Genomic DNA, 25,381 nt, shown 5'->3' with positions numbered 1-25,381 from the left:
GTTGCTTTGTTAAAAATTTCAAGTTTAGTAGTGTATTTTTTTAAAGGGAGATAATTGCAAACAAAAAAACTCTGAAAAACCACAATTTTGACTTATTATATATTTAGCCTGGTTATTGAATCTTTTCATCCTCATAATTATATTAACTTGAAAAAATGCTCTTTGTTACTATTATTTTCCGTTACTTCTATCAAATTTTTTTTCTATACAAACTCGATGAAGAAGTCCCCTTTTTCTGGAAAAAAACTCCCAAAAAATCCATTTGAAAATTTTTCATTGAATTTAAAATTTTGTGCATTATAGTGTCCAAACCATATTTTGTGTCCATAATGAACTGTAAGTCCTCATGCTTAAGTGTGTCAAAAACTAATATTGTGTCAAGACTTGCAGAGTTTGACCACTTAGGTTGTATCATGCTGCATTCCAAAAAGTTTTTCATTCGTAGAAAGGTAGTGGCCATTGCCCCAATTTTAAAAAGCAAGCTTCCTTAAACAGCAGGTAATAATATATAAAATTTTCATGATATTTGGTTCAGTACAACTAAAGTTATTGCACGAAAACCAAACAAATAACAATGCCAATGCCAAAGACAACAATGATGACAACATCATAACATAATAAAAACTATCTAAAAATACACTGATTAATGTATCATGCAACATTGAAGTATGAACAAAAATGCACTATTCTATCCTAGATAATCAGGTTTATTCTATCCTAGATAATCTGGTTTATTCTTTCCTAGATAATCAGGTTTATTCTATCCTAGATAATCAGGTTTATTCTTTTCTAGATAATCTGGTTTATTCTTTCCTAGATAATCGGGTTTATTCTATCCTAGATAATCGGGTTTATTCTTTTCTAGATAATTGGGTTTATTCTTTCTGATTGTTGATTGTTGTATGCTTTTACAGGTTATAAGTGAATTTATGAATAGGTCTGAAACAGATAGTTGTATAGTTTTCTATATTATTTACAACTTTCCCATGACAATGTAATGTTCTGTACAGTTTTTAAAATGGCACTGTAATCCAGGTCAAACAAGGTCTTTCTAGAATGTCAGATGCATATTTGAAGGCACATCATGCAAGAATTAAAAAGTGAAAATTGACAGAAATGTGTAGGGCACAATACCCCCCCCCCTCAAATTGTCGGAACACTACAATAGCTATTAAATGAATGGCCATTGTTGTTTTTATAATGTCTTGGAAATGTCCATTAATTTATTGTTTTTATAATGTCTTGGAAATGTCCATTAATTTATTGTTTTTATAATGTCTTGGAAATGTCCATTAATTTATTGTTTTTATAATGTCTTGGAAATGTCCATTAATTTATTGTTTTTATAATGTCTTGGAAATGTCCATTAATTTATTGTTTTTATAATGTCTTGGAAATGTCCATTAATTTATTGTTTTTATAATGTCTTGGAAATGTCCATTAATTTATTGTTTTTATAATGTCTTGGAAATGTCCATTAATTTATTGTTTTTATAATGTCTTGGAAATGTCCATTAATTTATTGTTTTTATAATGTCTTGGAAATGTCCATTAATTTATTGTTTTTATAATGTCTTGGAAATGTCCATTAATTTATTGTTTTTATTTTTATTGGTTGCATAAATATTTCTTAAATTTCTTATTCTTCAAATTCATCCCCAATCCACTGAGATGACTGGAATTAAAAGTTAGAGGAAATACCTTAGGGATTTAAGGAAAATATTAAGTTATTTTTTATATAACAGAGACCCTGAATGATTTTTATTGCGTACAAAAGAGAGCATATTAGCATTTTGATGTCAAATTAAAAACTTGACAAACAATCTACTCAATATTTACAATCTTCAAATAAAAAAAGAATTATGAATAATTGTTGGTTGAAGAACGACTGTCATGGCCACCAAACACTTCTTAAACTCATAACAAAATGAGATGAAATCAGTTTCATTATTGGGTCTTCCAGATTCTTTAGAGGGATTTATGTTGTGTCACCCATGTCATGGATTTGCCTGGTTTTAACATGGACAGCCTCTTAAATAAGCTTTTTCAAAACAATTCAAACATGGTCATCAAGGCACACCTGCAACTTTCCCATATTTTGGTAAATTTATTTGTTTTCGCTTGATATTATTTTACACAGGACACATCCTTATCTTTTTAAGGCAGCATCATTACCTTTTTTACAGCCAATACAATGAACAACAGAATAAGAACAGAACCCTTGTCATTATTTTCTGGATATGAATAATATATAACCACTTACATCACTTATTTTGGCTAATGAAAAGTCAAACGAAATTCCCCTTCCACATCAATTTCAGATGAAAAAAAAAGGCCTAAGAACAACCAGCTTTAGATTGCCTTATTTACATTTTTTTCAAATGTTTTCTTTTATGGTAGGGTTATACCAGATATTAGTAGGAACAATTTTTATATTATCCACAAATTACTTTATTTCCATTCAAATTTGAAAAAAGTGACACTAGAATAATTATAATGTGTAACAAAATTCAATGTTCTTAGAACATACAACTTATTAGTCCAATTTCATAAGTTCTGTTTTAAATGCACAAGTGTGATGTATCCATCAAAAGTTCCTGCCACACACTTTCTCCTCGTACTAGATAGCATAATTACAAGTCTACATGACAGTGAGTGCTGCATATCAACCTATTCTTCCCAGATTTGAAGACGTCTTGTCAACTAAAAATTATTCAGTCATTTTATGCTATAAAATGCTAAGAAACATCCATTTTATTTGATGTATCATATGGATCTGCTATTCTTCTGTAGACAGCAACAAATTTATCTCCCTTGTTCCGGGTCACCTTTTGACCTTCTTCAGTGCTGGTATATAACTTGTCTACAACAGGATCTGCTTCCTACAAATACGACTAGAGGATTAAACATACTATCATCTCTATCTTTTAACACATAAGCTATCTATCCCTGAATCTGATAAGTCTGACTTTTTGTGTGCTGGTCTTATGATAGATGCATTATGGTCAATCTAATTCAAATTAGTCCCATCAATTGTTCCATTCTGTCACTGTATGTAGGATCTAATAGTACATACTCCATTCTTCTTTATGCTCAGGTCACCTTTACAGTATCCTCTGGTTTTTTTCTCTGAATAATTCTCTCAAAATCATGAAAGATGAATTCTAACTGACTGATCAGAAAGGTTATCTGAACCCAAAATAGAATGGAGTGTTGTTAGATCCAACATGCAATGGCTGAATGGAACAATTGATAGGTTTAATTCTAATTAGATTGCATTATGGTATGCTGCTAGCTATCTGTCACACTATAAGGTATACTTTCAAAAGATTCTGAATTTAAAGCTTGTTATTCATAACCTAACAGTATATAAAAATTAAAGTAACTCCTTTAATACTGTGAAAGTACTATTGTTTATGGGGTACCAATTTTTGTTGTTTTCGTGGTTAAGTCAAACCACGAAATTCGGTTCCCAACAAATAGCAGATTTCCATTGATCAGTATACAGAAATCTTCAGAACCACAAATTCAAGAATCCATGAAATTGTGTTTCTTCCCTGATCCACGAATATTGGTATCCACAAATTTAAGTACTTTCACAGTATAAAAATTTAACATATTTTATACCCTACCTGTGCACCTGGTCCATGCTCCAAGTTTTTCGTGGAGTCAGAGTTGCTCATTTGCTTTTGTTACTTTGTATGTATTATTTTAGTTACTTTATGTTCTTTGTTGTGATTGTTTTTTCATGTCTGATCTTTGTCCCTGGATTACTTTCTTTCGATTTCCACTAAAATCTTGGTTCCCTTGATTATTTTTATATACATTCATTTTTTCTTTGAATTTAATAAACAATGTACTATAATTACTTAGCAGTACACTTTAACATCGTTAGCTTATAATAATATGCAAAAATATTTTAAATTTAATTTTCAGAAGTATTTTTGCATTTAAAATTTCAAACATCTACCAACATAAACTTGTCATTATAAAAACTTTGAACGTACATACTTAAGACTTAAAACAACATTACCAATGGTAGAAAATTAATACATTGTAATGGTACAGGTGCATGTAGTACCTGAACTATTGGTATCCATCAATACCTAAACACCCACCCTTTTAAGCAGGGGTTGGGGAGGCAAGTAGCCAGGGGCAATTTGCCCTTTCTTGCTGAAAATGACTATTCATCAAACATTCATGACTTACCAATTCTTCTTCTGATATTCTACTAAACAAAGGGAATTGATCAAAATGACTGACCATCCATTCATGGAGATCCTTTACATCAGTAATGGTGTACACAATTCCCTGAAATATAGATGGAATATTAACATAGTAAGATTCTGGGTTGACAAGAAAGATCAAAATAGTATCCTTATCAAATATACGTTTTATTTGAGCTTATAGCACATTACTAGTCAATATGGATTACATAAAGGATACTGAAAACATAGTGCATGTTTGTTGAAAAAGAGTTGAAAATAGCATCCTAATATCTGATATTTCATTCAGTACAGAGTATAAATCATTCAAATTTGTAAATAAAGAGCTTCCCCAAGCACAGCATAATACCATCTCAACATATTGAACTCTGTTCACTTAAGGCAAGTGTGGACAAAATATCAGTTATTGACACACTTTAACATAGGGACTTACAGTTCATTATGGACACAACAGGTTTGTACACTATATTGCATATAATCTGAAATTCATTTAAAATAAAAAAGTTCTGCTAAGACAACTGATTTGAAAAAGAAAGAGGCAGGGATTTCTTATGAGGGATCATCAGGCCTGTCCCTAGGATTAATTTGTTAAAGTTTTGAAAAGATCCAATTGGTTTCACCAAAGTTTGTGCAAATAAACAGAATTACCTGTAGGCCTTTACTACTAGAAAATTGTAGGAGATATCTAAAATCTGGTTATAAAATGCAGACAGGGATTTACATTAAACAATAAAAAAAGGAGTTTAAAAAGTGTTGCCCATTTTTGTACCCCTATAACTTGAAAATGGCTAAAGATAAGTCTATTTTGTAAAAAGCTCCCAAACAAAGTTTCGAAAGGAAAATGTTGACAACAAGTGGCTTCTAAGAGCCTGAATCACTCACTTGGTTCAATTTTTGCCCTTCAAGGGAGTAATCCTACAACTTTAATGACCCATTGTACTTAAGTCGGCCAATTTCATCAAATAAAAGTTATTTTTTTTATCTATCATAGTCTCCTAGAAATATGGTCAAAAACAGCCTTTTTTTTGCCTATCAAGGACAATAACCCTAACAAGGAATCATCTGACAACCTCTACCCAAAGAGACTTTTGTAGGCTTTATCATAAAGATTATGTCATCAACTGAAAGTTTTTTTAATCTATCATAGTTTTCAAGATAAAGGGCTAAAAACTGCAATTGTTCACCTTTCAAGAGCAATAACTTCAACAAGGAGTTGCCCAAAAACTTTGATCCCTAAAGACTTTTGTAGGTCTTATCATAAAGATCATTTCATCAATTTTCTATCTATAATAGTGTTCAAAATATTGGCTGAAAAATGCAAAAATGTCATTTTTCACCTTTCAAGGGCAATAACTCTTACAAGAAGCCATCCGACAACTTCAAACTAATTAAAATGTTGGTAGGCCTAATCCTAAGGATCATTTCATCAATGTAAGTTTTTCTTATTTATTATAATTTTCAACATATTGGATGAAAATGCAAGGACAATAACTCTAACAAAGAGTTGTTGACAACTTTGACTGAATGGAGAATAAGTAGAGCTCTTCAAGCTGAAGAAGGAAGGTCACATTTATTTTCAAATACCTTTTTTTGATTTCGAGATATTTGTAGAAATTGGTGAATTGACCCCTGTCTACAAATATCAACAACAGCTATTTTCTCCTTTTAGAACCTGTATTTTAAAAGGAGGCAGGGTGCAAATTAATAAAAAAATATAGAGCCCACTACCATGTCCAACAATGTGTTGAAACTGCAAAAAGGTCTAAGATCAGATTTAAGTTATACTCAAGTTATCTTAAAAAATGACAGTTTATGGATGCCAATGACAAAATGATACTAGCATGATACCATTATATATCTGCAATATGTTTTTGCAGTCTTATAAAAATACATCAACTATGAATGCATCAAGTCATTGACAATTTTAACAACGCTGCAGCAAAAGCTAACATAAGCAATGCAATGATTAAAAATCAATTATGACCAGATGTTAGAGACCTAGAGCATCCAGAAAAAGTAATTATGATTAAGTTTTTTGTGCTTTCTAACATAATTGAAAGATAAAGGTGTTAATATCTGAGAAACAAGTGTGTTTGATCACACAATAATTTACCCCTATTGCCATGACATAAGCATATTCAGCTAACAATGTCTGACTTATAATTCTCCATTTATGTTTAGTCTTCTTAAAGTGTGGATCTGGAAACAGGAAAAACGTTTTCTTCAGCTGAAAAATATTAAAGATGGCATCTTAATTGTAAATTTTTAAAGCAAAAAAAATTCATAATTACATGTAACGTTATTTCAAAATATTTCTTAAAAATTAAAGCAGGCATTTTATATTTATTTAAGGATTGTTTTTAATTTTTGACCAGGTTGTGCAAAATAACCAACTTTGGGGCAATTAATGCGTCCTATCAATCCTTAATTTCTAATCAATTAAAATTAGGATTTGTCCCTACATCAAAGCCTGACTTACATTGTAGTTTTGAATTATTAGAACAGCAGACTTTGGACCATTTGGCATTAATGACATCACAGTACCAAGTAAGTTTATGGAAAATAATCTATCTTGCCTAGATGAGATTAAATTAATTCCAATTGACAGTAAATTTACGATGTTATTTCGTCATGTTTCTGCTTCTTACATTGTTTTGTAAAATAGAACCTTAGGAAGACTTACTTGCCCTTTCCTGAAGAAATTAGGTAGAAATTTCATAGCATTGGTCCTAATACACGCTATATTCTGGTATTTCCCAGGGTTCTGTTCTCTCAAAGCCTTCACTCTGTCCTTGACATAGTCTGAAACTTTAACCCTTATCTCCATACCAACCATCAATGTCTCCGGGAACATGGGGGATAACTGAACTGAAATAATACAAAATAATTTGTTATAAGATGATAATTTAATTTCAGATGTAACACACTTTCTGTTTGGGTACAAATTTTTATCTATCAACTCAAAGACCAAATTTTGTCATGTGACCGTGACGTCATCAAACTTTTTTTGCTGATTTACTCCGTAAATTTTGATACTAAAATTATCATCATATTTGAAATAAACTCAATGCCCATGGTTATTTGGTGTGCACCACATGATTGTGGTTTTTTCATCATAGACTGAAAAAAGAAAACAGTCATTCCTTAATTAAACTCATCAGTTAAACTTAACATCTATTAAGTAGACCAGGTAGTTTGAGGATCTTCCACTGACCATTCCTTCAAACAGGGATTCAAGAATTCTCATTTTCCAAAAGTTGCACAACAGTTTTGCTAAGTCCAAGATATTTAAATGTCAGGGTTGGTGCATTTTCATGCAAGACTTTCCAAAAAGAAAAGGATTAAAAAAACACAAAAAAATGAGATACCAACATCAAATCATGTTTAAAATCCTTTAGAATATATACAATTATCCTAAATTCATTAGACATTGATATTTTATGGAAAATCTTCAAGTATTATACATGTAAGAGGTTTTTAGTCTGAACAAGGGGAGATAAGTTGTAAAGAATAAAAAATGACCATGTTGACTATACATGTACATTAAATTTGCTACAAGTCCCTTTAAACTTCAAGGATTATGTGTAGAATAATGTTGCTATCAGAAATAAATACTTACCTACAGAACTATGGTAGAATAGTGAAGTTTTATATCAAAGTATTATCAATAGAAACTGACTGGCAAATAAATTAATGAGAGAGGGACTTATAGCAATTCATGTAAATGTACATGTTTACATATCGTACCTAGGCTTCCTTCCAACAATATCTGTGATTTCTAAATCCAATTGTAATACTTCTAAAATGCACACTGAAATATTTTCAATAAACCTAATCCAATGATATTTTTTTCATGTACATGTACTATATGTATGTTGCAAAATGCATAATGTACATACTATTTATTTTCTTTTGATATAAAGGATAAGACAGGCTTCTTTTTAACCTTTATTCACACCTGACCTATAAAATAGTTTATAACAGTACCATTGCAAGCTTAAGCTAGAAAAAAAGCTTTGAGCAATGCTCACTAACTTGATATCCCAACTCCCCCACTTGAAAACATGCAATTATACAAATGTACATGTAATTAAGATTCTGTGAAAGTGTCATTTAATTCCATTGCGTGGTGTAGGAAGAGTAAAAGATAAGACATAGGTCCCAATTTGTCCCCATATTCAGAAATGACAAAGTCCATGTTTTGCTATGTGAAACCTCTAAATTAATTCGGATCAAAATCTAAAATAGGAGGTGCAAAAAGGGAATATGAAATGGTATCTGTGAAAGTTTCATTCTATTCCATTCAGTGGTGAAGGAGTGGTAAGGTATAAGAGATGGTTTAACTGGAAGGATGGAAGGTAGGATGGAAGGAAGGACAGATGGACGCCCCCATCACTATCACTATATACCCCCCACTTTGCAAGTCTTCCAAAAGTAAAAGGAGATGATGATTAGTACAGGGAACAGCATGCTCACAATCTAAAACAAAGACAGTATGACAACACCAAGAAAACAGACAAACACCATCAACAATATATATATGTACACATTAATATTGTAATATCAGAAGTAACACGCTTTCTGTTAGGATGACAAATTCTGGACCATCACCTCATAGACCAAATTTTGTAATGTGACTGTGATATCATCACCCATTTCTAATGATTTACTCATTGAATTTTGATACTAAAATTAAATTATAAGGAATGACTGTTCTGTATTTTCATTTGTTTTAAAAATAACCTCAATGCCCATGGTGTATACTTGAAAATAACCAGCTATGCACGCAGGTTATTAAGTGTACACCACTTGATTGAGGTCATTTCTTCATAGACTGAGACATATAGCATTCATTCCTTAATTAGAATTTTATTGTAGAGTGAATAGTCATAGAAAACTCACCAAGAAGTCCTCCATAACCACATCCAATATCAGCGAATTCCACTAATTTCTTGTCAACATTATTTCCATGGCTACTGCAAAAGTCAGGGTAGATATCTGACCAATCCATGCTATAAGGATTTAATGGACTACAAAAGATACCAGTACACATGACATTACTGGGCACTTTATCTAACTGTGGCATTCTTTAGTAAAGAAACAAACATAAATAAGTGAATGAATAACAGTAACATAAGCTAGGAATAAATAAAAGGCTGTGATCACTTTTTGTGGAATATATACATGTAGTTATTGGGGAAGTGAAATGATAATTTATCAATTTTTTTTATATTAGAAATAAATATAGCAGTTGGTGTGAAATTAATATCATTATACACATGTTTGCAAACAATATTATCAATAAACTATGGATTCAGGACAGGAATATTTGAATGAGAGAGATGAGAGATGTGCATAACATTTTGTATATACATGTATAGATCCCAAATGCATACATGTATATAATCATTGGGACTTGTTACAGGGGTCTGGAAGAAACCAGATTGAGTTATTTATTGCTTGTGGTTTTATGGCATATGACAGTTTCCCCCATGAACCTGAAGACAAGAACATTAGAGCAATCAAATAGACCCTGCTTTGTACTAGTCAGACATTCTGCAATAGGTTTTATTCTACAAGTTCCCAGAACCAGCAGCCCACAGCTAGCATGTCACCCCACTAAGACACATTATTCTGACTAGAAGCCAACCAGCCATTACTCTATCTTCTATATGCCATGTGCTTGAATGAGAAACAATGACTACCAATTTTAAAGTTTTTGGTATCAAACGTTCAAATTATCAAAGCAACAATCTCCCAAAATCAGATTAAAGTCAAGATGTAGGTGACAAACCCCATATCATCCAAATAATTATCAATGTAATTACATTTGCATAAGTGAAAAATAGGCGCTTAACTTAAGCTATGTTTTTACAAAGAAAAACAAAACATTAAAATCATTTAATAATGAGAAATTTCATTTCATTCTTTCCTATTTCTTTTTTCTACCCCTGAGATGACATTTTATGATAAACCCCTTGGTGTTTCTAGATAAGCAGACGTCCCTTTCCGTACCAGTTCACCTAGTTCATGGTCCGAGTTTTAATGAATAGTTGAGTCAATCTAGCAAAATTTAATCTAAACAAATTGCAACAGAAAATATTTAATTCTGTCAAAATGGCTGAAATAATAATAAAATTTGATACAAAAACATAATTATGCTTTATCTGATGATTGAAATGTGATGATAGTGAACATTTTCGTATTGATTAGAGGAACACTGACAACTTAAAAAGAGTTTTCATATCTTATACAAAACTACAACTTAATTTTAGATTCTGCATGTAAATAGTGAACCATGTGTCAATTTTTCAAGATAATGAAGTTCAAGAATTCCAATTTTGATGTAAATGATAAAGTAAATATTCTACTTTTTGTGTTTAAAAGATTCTTTTAACAAAAGCAAAACTGTTCAAAAATAGATGGCAGAAACAAACAATACAATTTAAAAAAATGATTGAGATGTCTGAAAGTAAGCATTTTCTGTCATTAAAAATTTCATAAAAACTCAAATATACCTATTCTAATTCAAAATATTACATATCATGTGCAGCATATAATGGGAGAGAGTTAATAAGAAAAAAAACTTTCATCTAAGTATCATACGTTATAAGACATTGATGAAAAAGGGAACAAAAATCTAACCAAAAAATGGTATTTTTACAAAGTTATCTCCCTTTTCCAATGTTAATTTCCATAGGAAATTTGAATTGCATATTTTGAGGTTCCTGCACATTTGATTTTGTTAGACATATTCTGTGTTTATTTGGGTCATAATACTACATATTTTAAGCACTCAAAACACTTTCTGTTGCAATTTGTTGGAGTTCAAATTCTATATGTATATTATTTCAGTTGGCATTCAGGAACTGCTACAGGTTTTTACCGTATTCTGAGGTATTCCACAAAGAATAATTGGACATATAACTGAGTCAACTTTTTGGTGTGCTTATTTGTTTGTCAGTCCATTTTTTACCTTACATTTAAGGGGATGGTTAAGGCCTTATAAATCTAGTCTTACCCCACCGCAGACATGTGCCTGTCAATAGCCAAGAGATGTTGGTCATTAATGCGTTTTCCTGTTATTTGACATATTAGTGAAGAAGTATCATCATTCTGTTACTATGGATTTTATTTCTTTTTTTGTCGAGCCTTTGAGAGCTTACTTAAAGGTGTGTTTACACTTACTGAAGACCTTAAGGTGATCTCTGTATTTACTGTTTTTAAAAAGGGTATATGATGGTGCATTTGTTGTGTTTCACTATATCAGTTCGTTTTTCTACATTTAACTAAACAATTTAACGTAAGGACTTACAATTCATTAAGGACACAAAAACTGGATCAGTAAAAAAATTGCAAAAAATTCAAAATTAAATTAAAGTTAAAAGAAATCCTGCTATTTTCTAATTTCAAAATTGGACCAAAAATAAAAGTTGATTAAATCATAAACCCCACTAAAAACATGTGAAAGTCAGACCAACCAGTTCCCTATACTGAAATTGAAATATATTTGTAGTATTTTGTACATACAAATCCTGATAGGGATTGTAAGTCTAGTGACCTGACCCTATGAATTCACAAGAATTCCTTACTCCATTAAAAAGCACAGGATGGGATTGTTAAAAGAGGAAAGAACACAATCTTTATATCAACAAGAACATTTTATGCACACATGTTCTGTGCATCATATTTATGTACAATACATATACTAAAGAGTAGATTTATTTTATCTATGCCTAAAGGTTTCATGTCAACCATACGAGAAAATATCAAATATGATTAACCCTTAACATGCTGAATTGTTTGGGTGGAAAAATGGGTCTGTCACCTAAACGAATTGTCATTTTTTGTGATATTTTTTTGCCTGATGTTGGCTCAACAGGGGTAAGACAGGATCAAAAGCACATTGTAACCTGTAAAGGCCATTGACGCCAAATGATTTTCATTACAGTAGTAAGTGGAAGGTTAGTGGTCCCCAGAATGGCATGTAGGTCATGTGAAAATTGAGATATTTTTTTCATTTTTTGTCCACAGTTTGGCCAAAAACCAGAAGTTGTTAATACGAGGGATTGACATACTGTAAATTAGGATATTTTGGCGGTGTTTCGACAAATCATGCATGTTTAAATTTGGTGCCTTATATGTTGGCCTATTCTAATGTTACCAGTGACAGATTAATTTCTATTCTGGATCAAATAACTAAAAATATGTTTATAATCTATTCTCATAAAGGCTAACAGTGATCACTTTAGGTAAGCATATAACACATTTGTACCTGTAACATTTGCCATTCGCTCAACAATGATAATACACCAATATATATTGGCATTCTAAATACCTACATATGTTACAAATAAACCAAATTAAACTATATATGTAAAACCAAAATATTCCATATTACAGTAGTAAGAGTGTTGAGAGACATCATTCCCCTGTAGTTCAATTAAAATAAATCTTGGATTAGGGGCCAAGAAATGAGCCCTGCCCGGAAAATAGGCAACTTTTTGTGGCTACTCTTTTTCATGACCTCTTGTTCAGCTATCAAGTCAATATATTTTTCATCAAACTCTATGTAAGTTAGTCTCATTTTAAAGCAAATTCACTCAGCGTCAGATGAAAACAAATTTTGCTTTCCTAAGCTAAGAATAACAATGCCAGAACCAAAACTCTGAAAACAGCCGAAGACCGTAGATTGCCAGTCATAGCATGTCTACTGCACCTACTACATGCATATTACATGTATAATAAAACAACAAACTGAACTTATTTATCTTGTTTATACATGTACGTGTACAGTATAGGTGTGTATGCTATTGTTGATGTTAATACACCTTGATAGCCCTTAATTGGACAAAAATATTCTTTTTCTCTTTTTAAAGATTACATGTATACTATACACATGTAAATGTAAGTGACTCTTCAGCTGGGATACCTATTTGGAGTAAGGTAATGCTACTAGACCCATGTGGAGTCAAGGAGTAGGCCGTGTGGAGTCCAGGAGTAGCCCATGTGAAGTCTAGGTGTATAGGCCATGTGGAGTCTAGGTGTAGGCAATGTGGGGTCTAGTAGCCCATGTGGAGTCTAGATATAGGCAATGTGGGGTATAGTAGCCCATGTGGAGTCTAGGTGTATTAGCCATGCAGAGTCTACCTGTAGATAAGATCAGTAAAAATTTAATATAGACTGTAAATATGCTTTCTGACAACAGAATAATTCGGTCTACTCAAGTGATTTTCTGAATGGGCACCCAAATCAGAAAACAGGTCTGGACATTGAATCGAAAGGGATTAACAGAATCCCTACAAAAAAGTGATTCCAGACACTTTATTTGGTGGTCAAAGCTGAAAAAAAATATTTAAGTGTATTGAGGCTTATACAGTGTCATCTGGTCAAATGAAAAAAACTAAAAAGAGTAGACTATTTAAAAGCTCAATTATCCTTCAAATATGTTCCCTTACTATTCTACACTGTGATCAGACATAGGATTTGAGTGGGCTCTTTGTCTATAAAATTTCTTCTGTGGGAGATTAGCTGCCATTTCTATACAAAGTAAGTTTTATAATATGATTCTTGGAAAGATGGGTCGGTCCAAAACTATTCCTTTTTGGTACTTGGATGTATCCCAAGGGATGTACTAATTCAAGACCGGAGAAGATTGCAAAAGACCCGAAATAATACGAGAAGTCTGGAGGCGAGTGGAGCGTCTGATTTTCATTAGTTTACTTTATACGATAGATTTTATCATTATCGAGAGATGTATAAAGTTTTATTGAGAAAACATTATTTTTAGTGGTGAAAATAACATTTCAATTTTCCCCTAAATGAATGCCAGGAAATACCCCCAAACGTAACGTGATAGTACAGACAAGGCCGTTGATGTATTTATTTTCTAAGCAGGGTGTCAAGTTGTATTCTGAAACGGTTTGTCTTGGCATGGTACAGATTTGAGAAATTCGCACATTAGCATCGTTTTCTTCATTGTGTGTTTACTCTTTTTCTTTTTTTTGGTGTGTTTGAGTGTGTTCGTGTATTTTTTTTTTTTTTTTTTTGGTGGGGGTGGGTGATTGTAAACAACGGTCTCGGATTGTTGCATATTTACAACCGCTATTATTAAAAAAATAATGAAAAATAATAATAATTAAGAAATGATATCTGGCCAGATTACAATTCTGAACCGAGTCCAAACAAACCACACTTGGTACAAAAATCGAGCACCATTTAAAAAATTTGTGCAACGTCATACATATTATTCACAGTACCGCCATTTAAAAAAGTAAGTAATTTTGTACAAATATAAGGGACAAAATCGTACACTTTTTTATACATATATATGAAAATAGGCAATTACAAAGCCTTTCAGACGACCTTATTTAAATCTCCACAATAGCCACGATTTTAACATGGCCGCCGCCGGAAAAAGAAAATTATTCATAAAAATAGGAAAAAGATTGTAGTGACTTGAATTCATTTCTTAAAAGGAAACCTATGTGTAGGGAATAGAACAAGCGCTGGGCAGACCTCCTAGACCGTAGGTATATATTGAAAATCGTCTTAAAGTGACCACCATTTCTTTATCCTTACACCTTACTTTTTCTCTAACCTGCCTTAATTTCACGTTATTAGTTCTAAACTCTTAGATGTGTGCGCTACCTTAACCACTTTCTCGAAGTGCATAGCCTTTTTGATGTCTGTCTTCTTTTTAATTCAGACTGCGTACGTATATATACCTTTAGAGACAACTTTAGAGATAGCACCATGCAGTGCTGACATCAGTTATTATGTCAGGAAACTCATACTCATTTAAATCTTTATAGTTCATTCCACTCTAACTCTAGCACTAGTTCTGCAACTAGCCTCGGTACAGGTACATACATGAATAATTTGACTTTAAACTAGTAATTACTCGTTTTATAAATATAAAACTAACAAACTGACACTGACAGGGATCGAAATCAAGGGAACCATGCAGGATTTGAACAGTAATAAAAACGAACTTAATCCACGGATAACGATTAGACAAGGAAATAGACATACGTATGTAATGATTATTTCTTATGTTTCGCCTAAATATAACGATAAATGTCCTGAATACATTTTTTTCCGTAATTAAATTATGCTCGACCAGAATCGACTCTTTAACATTTCAAAGTTTTATTTGCACCACTGGAAATTGTTTTTTTTCTTAATTAAACTTCGCATATCGCTTATTTATTAACAAATCTATCATACAATACAAACAACATGAATATTTGCGGTTTAATTTGACTACGGACTTACCCTATATTCTCAGTTCTTTGTCGATCTTCTCAGGTCTGTAATTAATACCAAAGGTATCTCAAAACTATGCGTACAAGAACCGTGTAAAAACAGGACGAACCCTTTGCAACCCTATTTACATTTACTTATTGATGTGAAAATATATTTTGTTCAATTTCATTTAATAATTTATCAAATATCTCATAAATAACCAAACAGCCTTTGCTGAATTAATCTTTTAAATATTCTTTTGAGACGATGATCGGGACAGATATCCCAATTTTTGTATGAAGTACATGTACTTTTTGCTTCCGTTTTGTTGGCAACATAATTTCTTATGTTATCCATCAGGTATATTTACTTCGAAATCGCTTGCTATATCCTGTTGTAAAAAAGACATAGAAATATAAGAAATATAACCATATGTATTATATAACCATGTGTAATATTCCAATGCCATTACTTAGCATTCGATTGAATGGGAAAACATACAATAATACAATATCAGTCAGTGTCAAAACTTTGCCGGATTAAACAACAAAGTAAATAGCAGTGTAGTCTTTAATATGAGGAAGGCAGTGGCCTAAGTATAAGCGAAATATAAAGCATAAAGTTTTAGTTTCATATTGAACAAATAAGACTTTATTCCATTTACAATTTTGCAGTTTGTTTAGAATTTTTCATCAGTATATGACAGTAATTAGTGGGAGCAGAGAGTGTATATACATGTAACATAAAGTCTCTGGTCGGAGACAACAAAGGATATTCCAATTATTTGTAAAATCATGGAAGATCAGTTTCTGGTTCATCATAGATTGCAGGGTTTTAAAACGATTCTTCCAATCGGAAGTAGCTTTTTTGAAAATTTCGCAGTAATTCCTAAAAAATAACATTGACCTCTGTAAAAAAAATTTGTCTACCTGGCATTTTTACTACTTCAGAAGCTTCAATGGATCAGGATTTAGTGTTTTGCTTGGGCGAAAGTTTTTCAAGTGTCAGTATGAAATTTTATACGAATTTCTAAACATTTAAGAGCAAGCTCCCTCGCTTATAAAAATCAGACATTAGGTGATTCATGCAAATTAGAAACCCTCTGATTTCAGATTTAATTTTTAGTTTTTTGATTTATCAAAATACCTTATGTCACAGGTCTGTCACTGGAACTTTCCTATTATTTCTGAACACTACACAAAAATATAATTCCTTAAAGATCATGATCATTCAATACCTCTTTTATAACCAGTAAATATGTTTCTTGCATTATTCAGATCAATAGTTTTCTATTATTTCTGCAAGTAGAATTGAGATCTAGTCTTCATGTCAACTGAAAATTTGAGGGACTTCTTTCTAGGCCTTGAAAGATATTAAGACATAAATTTGCATTTAGGAAATTCAGTTCATGCAGTAATGTGTTAAGAAGCATAAAATGTGTTAAGCATGTTCCAGTTACCACACTTATCAGTCAAATTCTCCATCCATTTATCAATAGTTTACCATTAATAAACAGGTAGTGAAAAGCACTGGTTTTAACCAAGTAAAATTGGTTGGAAAATTCAAATTGTTAAAAGTGTTTTTGGAAATCTTATGTCCATCAAGGAAATTGTTTTGTTCAGGGGAAATTGCTACATTGTATGATAAATGATCTGTTAATATAGTTTTTTTTGGACAGTTTAAAAAAATTAGGAAAAAAGGTGAAGTGGAACAATATTTGTCTCTGTCTGTGAAGTTGGATCAGAAGTATGGAATGACATTCAGTTAATACATTTTAGGGAAAAAGCAGTTTCTGATATTAGATATGAAAAATGCAAAAGTATGATCACAATTTTATTTTACATTATGTAATCTTCGAAATTTGTCCTGCTACAATTTTCACAAGAATAAAAAACCTCCAGTTCTGACAGGTACTTTGATTGTTCAGAAACAGTTCACATGACCACTCTTAGTTCTTCATTTAGTTGTTGCACTTTTGAGATTTAAATCATATAGATTGTACATAATGTAAGAGTTGCAAGAGAAATCGTACTTGATTTTGTTTGATTTGGTTGGTTTTAGTGGGAGTTAAAGTGCAGATCTGAATACAGAATAATTATCGTGAATCAGTGATGTGAAAAATATAGCATATGTAGACTGAAAAAGCATTGTTTATTTGGTGGCATTTTATACACTGTGAATCACTATGCTATTGGCAGTGGACCCGTGCAGGTCCGGGTGTCGAAAGAATAGGCCTGCAGCAGTGCTAAGCTTGTCGTAAAAGGCGACTAGTGCTCAGAACCCTAGCCGGGGGCTAGGGCGCTCTGCCCACAGAGCAACTGGGATGTGTGCCCCAGGTGGTGGAATGGGGTACCCCTGGCATGTTACATGCTGGGGTTGTCGGGCTATAATACGGAAAACCTGACCGCAAACCATAGTGGTGCACCGTGTTGGGAAAGATGCCACGTTCCTCGCACGTTAAAGAACCTTACTGTGGCATTCTCCTGGAGTAGGAACCATAAGGCTCCGCCACAGGAGGCTAAATTGCCCGACCCTACCCACCTCTCCCTATTTCTAGTGGCAATCAAAATTTGTCGACCCCATTGTCCATGTGTCCTATCCCTTTTTCATTTCATCATCATTTCATGTTCATTTTATCATTAATTTCATGTTCATCGTCTGAGTATAGCTGAAGTATTGTGCTTGGACGTTAAACCCCAACAAACAAACAAACAAGCTATTGGCAGTGTCCTGAATTTTATGTGGACTGGTACTAAAAGTCATAGGCAATACAAAATAGTTAGGTCAGTTATAATATCTTTATCTGATTTTGTTGAAGTAATTCAGATTTGTTAACCCTTTCCTTCATGGGATTTGGCTGAGGTGTTATTTTTTAGCTCATCTGGCTGTAGGCGAGTATGAGTTATTGCCCTTTTTGGAAGTTGTTTGCTGTTTTTGATGTTATTACCTTCAAAAATCTTCTCCTCAGAAACTACCATACAGAATTTAATGAAAATTGATATTTTTGGTTTTTAAGGTATTCTAAACAAAATGATCATTTGGATTTTAGATTGGTGAAAAAAGATGGCTGCTGTTACTGAAAATAGAACATAGGGGTCAGACAGTAGTTTTTTTTGCAAATATCTCCAAAATTGTTAGGTTTAGCTAATGTCTTTCAATTGCTGAAATGATCATTATTAAAAGGCCTACAAATGTAACAGGGGATGAAAGTTGTCAGGCAACTCCTTGATAGAATTATTGCCCTTGTAAAGTGAAAAATGACCTTTTTTCAGCTAATATCATGAAAACTAGAATAGATAGAAAGAAACTTACAATTGCTGAAATTATCTTTATGATAGGACCTACATGTACCAAGGTCTTCTTGAGTCAAAATTGTTGGACAAATGTTGAATTTATTGCCCTTGAAAGGCAAAATTTAACCAGATGAGTGGTTCAGGCTCCTGAGAGCCTCTTGTTTTTTAATTTTCAGCCAGGATCATGAAAACTATGATAGTTGAAAACTTTCAATTGCTGAAATGACCCTTTTGATAAAGCCTACCAGTCTTCTTGAGTCAAAATTGTTGGACAACACCTTGTTAAATTTATTGCCTTTGAAAGGGAAAATTTAACCAGGTGGTTTTTTTTTACACTTTTCAGCCAATATCTTGAAAACTATAATACAATGTCGATAGAAAGGAACTTTCAATTACTGATTTGACCTTTTTGATAAGTCCTACCAAAGTCTACTTGAGTCAATATTGTTTGACAACTTACTAAATTTATTGCCCTTGAAAGACAAAATGTAACCTGGTGAGTGATTCTGAGGCTCCTGGGAGCCTCTTGTTTTTAATTTTTGGGCTTCACATTTCTGTTAGGATGGCTTACCTGCATTGTTGTATTTTAAGGTAATGAGATTTAAATATCCAGTACATTGACTTGGCTAAGGGATTAATTTTTAGCCAAATTGGTTTGTGGCTGGCTTGTCAAGGAGCGGTGTAGGGTTCCATTTTGGGGGTGAAGGTACAATTTTGCTTGTGAAATCATGCTCTCCTGTAATACTTCAATCAAATCAATAGTTGAAGGTCCACTTCCTTGTGGTACTGTTCCTATACTATACATATATGTACAAATGTATGACAACATTTATTAAATTTCTGCACTATAATGCTGGTCAACCTAGCCTGTGCCATGCTGACTTTTTATTTATGAATGGATGGCCAATACGCAATACCTGTTAACTTCCCTAGAATCTTTTACATAAAAATGTAAGAGATATGGGAGATTTTTTGTTAAAATTACTTTATTTTTCTGTGAAATATACTGAGTACCTAAATGAATTTTTACATCAAATTTTTCTTTTACGTAAAAATCTCCCACATGAAATGGCATCAAGTGGGGAGTATCTCCAACATGAAATATTCCAAAAGTTAACAGATATAGATAAGGCTTTGATGAAAGTGAAAATCCCGGAATGATTAAGCTGAAATGTATTTGTTTTTATTTACTTTCAGTTTTAACATTAAATATCTTAGGGTCTGGGCAAAAAATAGGGTTGGTTGGGTAACTGTAAGCAGACATATAATTTTTGCGGCTTTAGGTTGCATTCTATAGATAGGTCACTGCAGATAATTTTATGTCAATTAGCAAAAAATAAGCTATATTGTCACAATGATTCCCAATTAAAAGTATACATTTTTCAAATTCTTACATTACAGAGATCCATGAAAATAATATACTTTCTTTATAATTTGTCATAAAAATCTGTAGCACTTTAAAACGAACAAGCAGGCATTGTATTGTTGTAAAAAAAAATACAAAAAACAAGTGCAGGGTTATTGCACCTGGTACAGCTAGGGCTAGTGTTGTACCAATAATTTTTGTTGTTACATGTACGGCGTAACATACCTAAAGTTCTTGACAAAATTTTTTTTAAATATAGTGTTGTAAGACTAACCCCAAGAAACCCCTGGCAAGGTGTTATTCTTGCCATCAAATTCAGATTTTGATGCTACACGTGTGCCTCTGAACTTGGTGAAGTGTACTTGTTTCTGCTAATTTTTTTGCCAAATTATGCATTTTTGAGAAACAGGCAACTGGTACACAAAAAAATATTCAATTGATGAAGGGGTAAAAGAGGAATTTTTATTGTTTGTTTGCCTCCCAAAAATGTACCTTGCAAGTGTAAATCCTCATTTTACAGTTAAATTTATTCCGATGAACTTATGCAAATGTGCATAAAGCAAGATGATTTTTGCTGGGTGCTTTAAAAAAGGAGATTATTCAACTCAAAGGTTTAAGTGTTTAAAGTTAAATTTCACCTTGATCACCTGGCACTGTGCCTAATGGTGACCTCAACTCCATATTGTAGCTGTCCCAATTTCCACTAGCATTGATCAAGATGTCAGCATATAACAACAATTAAATCTTTATTTCCTTAAAACTAGTTTTCATTTATATTTTTTTCAGGATTCAAGAATATGACACTACAAGAAGTAAATTGATAATAAAGTAACAATGACTGGCGAAAGTGGACCTTCCATACTGATATTTGAATCCTTTTCATTCTTTGTTCTCTTTGGAGTGTGTGCTATTTTACAGCTTATAGCACATAAAACGAGGAAGGATGAATCAGTTGGTAATAATCCACAATTTCTCAAATTTCAGAGGACATATTTTGCGGCTTACCTCTTGGCTATGTTTGCAGACTGGCTCCAAGGACCATACCTTTACAAGCTATATACCTTTTATGGATTCCAAGAACCACAAATTGCTGTCTTGTATGTATTTGGATTTGCTGCCTCTGTAATATTTGGTACATGGACTCACATTGCTGCAGATAATTTTGGACGTAAGAAACTGTGTTTGTTTTTCACAGTTGTTTACTCCTTGTCATGTTTTTTAAAGCTTTCAAGGAGCTACGGTGTTCTGATCATAGGTCGCATTTTAGGAGGACTTGCAACTTCTGTACTTTTCAGTGCATTTGAAGCCTGGTATATTCATGAACACTTGGAAACACATGATTTTCCTAAAGAATGGATATCAGTAACTTTTGCCAAGGCATCTTTCTGGAATGGAATCTTAGCTGTAGTTGCAGGCATTAGTACTAATGTAGTCTCTGAATGGTTTGGACTAGGTCCAGTGGCTCCTTATATGTTGGCTGTGCCATTCCTGATATTTGCTGGAATAATTGTATTTACTCATTGGAATGAGAATAGTGCTGTCCATAAAGTTAAATTCAGGAAACAATGTGGTGAAGGCTTTAAAAAAATTGTTACTGAGGAGGAAATCTTTATGATAGGGACTGTTGAGTCTCTGTATGAGAGCGTCATCTATATCATAATATTCCTCTGGACACCTATACTGGAACCAGGGAAACCTTTGTTAGGTATTGTGTTTTCAAGTTTCATGATAAGCATCTTAATTGGACAAGCATTTTTTCAAATTATTGTTGCTAAGCAAAAACTTTCAGTATCAGTACTGTTACTAATATCTATTGGTATTGCCCTTACAGCTAATGTAATTTTAGTGATATCAACACATCCCAATAGTCAGACGTATGACTTGACTTATGCAGCTTTAATTCTCTTCCAAGTGGCTGTTGGCCTGTATTTTCCATCCATGGGATTCTTGAGGAGTCATATCATTCCTGATACCCATCGCTGGAGTATCATTAACTGGTTCCGTGTCCCTATCAACATTATTGCCTGTATTGTGTTAATGCTACTTCATGAAGATGCATTCCAGCATGGTAACAGAATGATTTTTGTTATTTGTGTTGTGCTACTTTTTTTAGCTTCTATGAGTGGTTATAGATTACATAAATTGTCTAAGAAACATGATGGTCTACAGCAGGAGGCTGCTTGGTTGGAATCAGATCATATTGTCAATATTTTCTAATTTGATTATGTTTTATCTTGTGCGGGTTTGAATCAAATAATGTAATGAATATAAAGACTTCAGTATGAAAATAGTTTAAAATGTTTTTTGATAAACCTACATACGGATTATAAAAAATGTTTTTCAGAAAGCTACATGTAACTCTAATGGCAGATCCAGGATGGAGGTATTCTATCGCAGTTCTGGGTTTTGTTGAAAAAAATATTAATTTTGTAAAAATTTAAGGCAAATGATAGCTTGGAATCCCCCTTTTATTAATTTCAGTATCTGCCTCGCAGGTTAGTAACTTTAATGCCATCAATATGTCAACAAATTGTTTAATACATGTATTATATTTTTCAAGAAAATGTTTCAGAAATTTGATATTACGTACTATTGATGGTAGGGGTTATTTAAAAATCATGAAAATTTGAGTAGTCAGGAAAGTTTAATCTTTCACTTGAAATTTGGTCTTACAGGTACAGATGTTTTTAGAACAGGACCCAGACAACCATACAAAGACTATGTACATATTTTTTATTCAGAATTGTCCTGCCAGACATTTGCATTGAATAGATACATAAGAACAAATTGCCAGACAAAATTCCAAATTTGCCTGTCATAGCCTTTGGTCTGGCATTTTTTTTCTCTAGAATACTGAATTTGAAATGAGCCATCAAAGCATGACTTGATATAGGAAGTGGGTAAAATAATAACTTGAAAGTTGAGATTATATGGGCGTTTGGACAAGTACCATAGATTTGAGATTTGACAATTTAGGTTTGTCATTTTCTCAGATACATTGCTTTCATTGCACACTACTGTCAACAAAAAAATTAATTTCTCCACTCTTCACAGTGGAGTCACTCGTGGCCTCCACTGTGACTCTATCACAGTAAAAACCAGGATGAAATTGCCCAATTTCAATAATTTTTCAATATTTTTTTCTGTCCATTACAGAAATGTTATTAAACTACAAGAACCATTAATTATGGCATAAAGACAAGAGAAGAAAATTACAGACAATTTTTGAAATGGTGACTCCACTTTGGAGAATGGAGACACTGTGACTCCACCCAAAATATCTCCAGTGTTGACAGTACTAGTATATGTCAGATAGAGGGTTTGCAAAATTTTTGCTCTAAATTTACCCCCCAGGCATGCATTGACAGTGTAAAATAATACCAGGGGTAGTGAATCTTGAAAAGTGTAAGATATTATAGTACTAAATGATGGTGAATATGTTTAAGAGTAATCAAGGGAACCAAGGTTATAGCGGTAATCAAAAGAATGTAATCCAGGGACAAAGACCCGACATGGAAAACAGACATACACAACAAAGAACATAAAGTAACTAAAATCATACATACAAAGTAACAAAAGTAAATGAGCAACTCGGACTCCACTAAAAACTGGGAGCATGAACCAGGTGCACCGGTAGGGTAAGCGTCCTCTGCTTTTCTAGAAACACCCGCCGAGTTGCTCATAAAAAGTCAAGTCCGGGGTAGACAAACGAGGGAAGGAAAACTATGACCCGTTGAATAAATCAGTTTTCATGGTGCAGATGGATACACCATAACGATCCACGAGTTCATGATAACGACCATAAAACTTCTGTAATGATGACTTCAATTTGTAGCAACATAACCTTGTTCCAGAAGCCTATTTGTTAGAGTTTTAGCATGATACAAAAAGTCTGCGTAGTTTCGGCAAGCTCTGGCATAACGTATGATTTGTGATATGAACACTCCATACGCAGGAGCCGAAGGGATGTTGCCACAGATGAAAGGAAAGTTGACAATTCTGAATGAAAAGTCATCACGTTTGTCGTAAAGTTTGGTCAATAGTTTTCCCTTACCATCGATTTCTAAGTGTAGGTCAAGATATGAGGCTGACTTCACAGTGTCTGTAGTGTCCTTTATCTCAAGTTCTTTTGGGTAGATGCGATGTATCAAATCCCTGAAATTAGGATTGTTTAAAGATAATACGTCATCTATATAGCGGAAACTGAGATTGAAGGATCTAGCCCAATTTGTTCCCATTGGAATGCCGACCGTTTGTTGAAAAACATGTCCACCACACTGGACAAATATGTTGTCAATTAAAAATTGCAGCATTTTGTAAACATCTTCCTCTGTATATTTGAAAGATGATTTGGAATTATTTCTTACAAAGTATGAGGAATCTCTACCAAGAACTATATATTTGTATCTAGGTGTACCATCTTTTTTGGAAAAACAATGATGTATAATGTTTTTAAGTCGGGATTTTAACTGAGTATGGGGAGTAGAAGTATACAGTGTTGAAATATCATAGGTTTTAATGCTATTATATTCAGATAATAGTCTTGAACTGATTGTCTCCAAAAGATCTTTCGAATTTTTCAGGATCCACATTGAATTAATACCACTACGGTAGTAACAAGTGTTGTGGTAGGACTGTAGACCCTCTTTGACAGTTTAAGGTATTTATTGGTAATAGTACATATTATGTACACTTGGGTATAAGAGGTCATTCATTTGCATGAACATATGTGCAATACATGTATATAATCTGGTGTAACAGAAGTGGATTGATCATATCAGCTGTATATGGTAGCTATTATTATTATTATTGCTTCACTCATGCTTTCCACACTGGTGAAATCTGTAATTTATTACTATTAAAGGATTCATACAATGTCTGTCTTTTCATTTATGACAAGATGCAATAGTTTTTGTCGCCAACCCCAATATGAAAAATAGGTTGGTAGTAAGAAATGTTGACAGATTTGACAACATTCTTGTAATTTGCATGCATGTATACATGGATTGTTTTTTTTTTCAAAAATTGTGTTAAAGATATCTTGGACAAAAATCAGTATTGTTCTTCCAAACAAAATTAATTTGATTGAGTATATGACTCCAGTAATACTAGATGTTAAGTCATTTTCTGACTTACGAAGGAACGGAATTCAAACCTCTTATGTAGTAGGAACTGTATGAACAATGGTACACGTTTTATATGGGACATCACAGTTAAAAATATTCAATAACAATATTGAGATTACAAAT

The 25,381-nt window shown here is 32.8% G+C and overlaps 2 protein-coding genes across 2 annotated transcripts; one reads left to right on the top strand and one right to left on the bottom strand.

Moving 5' to 3' along the window:
* Window positions 1–1,748: 1,748 nt before the first annotated feature.
* Window positions 1,749–13,848, bottom strand: LOC148609440 (tRNA (guanine-N(7)-)-methyltransferase-like). Its single transcript, XM_088595897.1, has 6 exons — window positions 13,685–13,848; window positions 9,129–9,256; window positions 6,910–7,094; window positions 6,340–6,453; window positions 4,210–4,311; window positions 1,749–2,882 (listed from the first exon to the last, which is right to left on the bottom strand). The coding sequence occupies exons 1-6, from the start codon at window positions 13,762–13,764 to the stop codon at window positions 2,739–2,741; spliced, it is 753 nt and encodes a 250-aa protein (XP_088452023.1). The 5' UTR covers window positions 13,765–13,848; the 3' UTR covers window positions 1,749–2,738.
* A 1,895-nt stretch (window positions 13,849–15,743) lies between these two features.
* On the top strand, window positions 15,744–23,701 carry LOC148609439 (solute carrier family 61 member 1-like). Its single transcript, XM_088541042.1, has 2 exons — window positions 15,744–15,833; window positions 20,919–23,701. The coding sequence occupies exon 2, from the start codon at window positions 20,967–20,969 to the stop codon at window positions 22,347–22,349; it is 1,383 nt and encodes a 460-aa protein (XP_088397168.1). The 5' UTR covers window positions 15,744–15,833; window positions 20,919–20,966; the 3' UTR covers window positions 22,350–23,701.
* The last annotated feature ends 1,680 nt before the right edge of the window (window positions 23,702–25,381 follow it).

The sequence above is a fragment of the Perna viridis genome, chromosome 8, assembly GCF_037379345.1.
Source record: "Perna viridis isolate PV_CMFRI_1.1 ecotype Kerala chromosome 8, ASM3737934v1, whole genome shotgun sequence".
Taxonomy (NCBI): domain Eukaryota; kingdom Metazoa; phylum Mollusca; class Bivalvia; order Mytilida; family Mytilidae; genus Perna; species Perna viridis.
The sequence above is the reverse complement of the archived record's forward strand: the minus strand, read 5'-3'. Positions and strand labels throughout refer to the sequence as shown.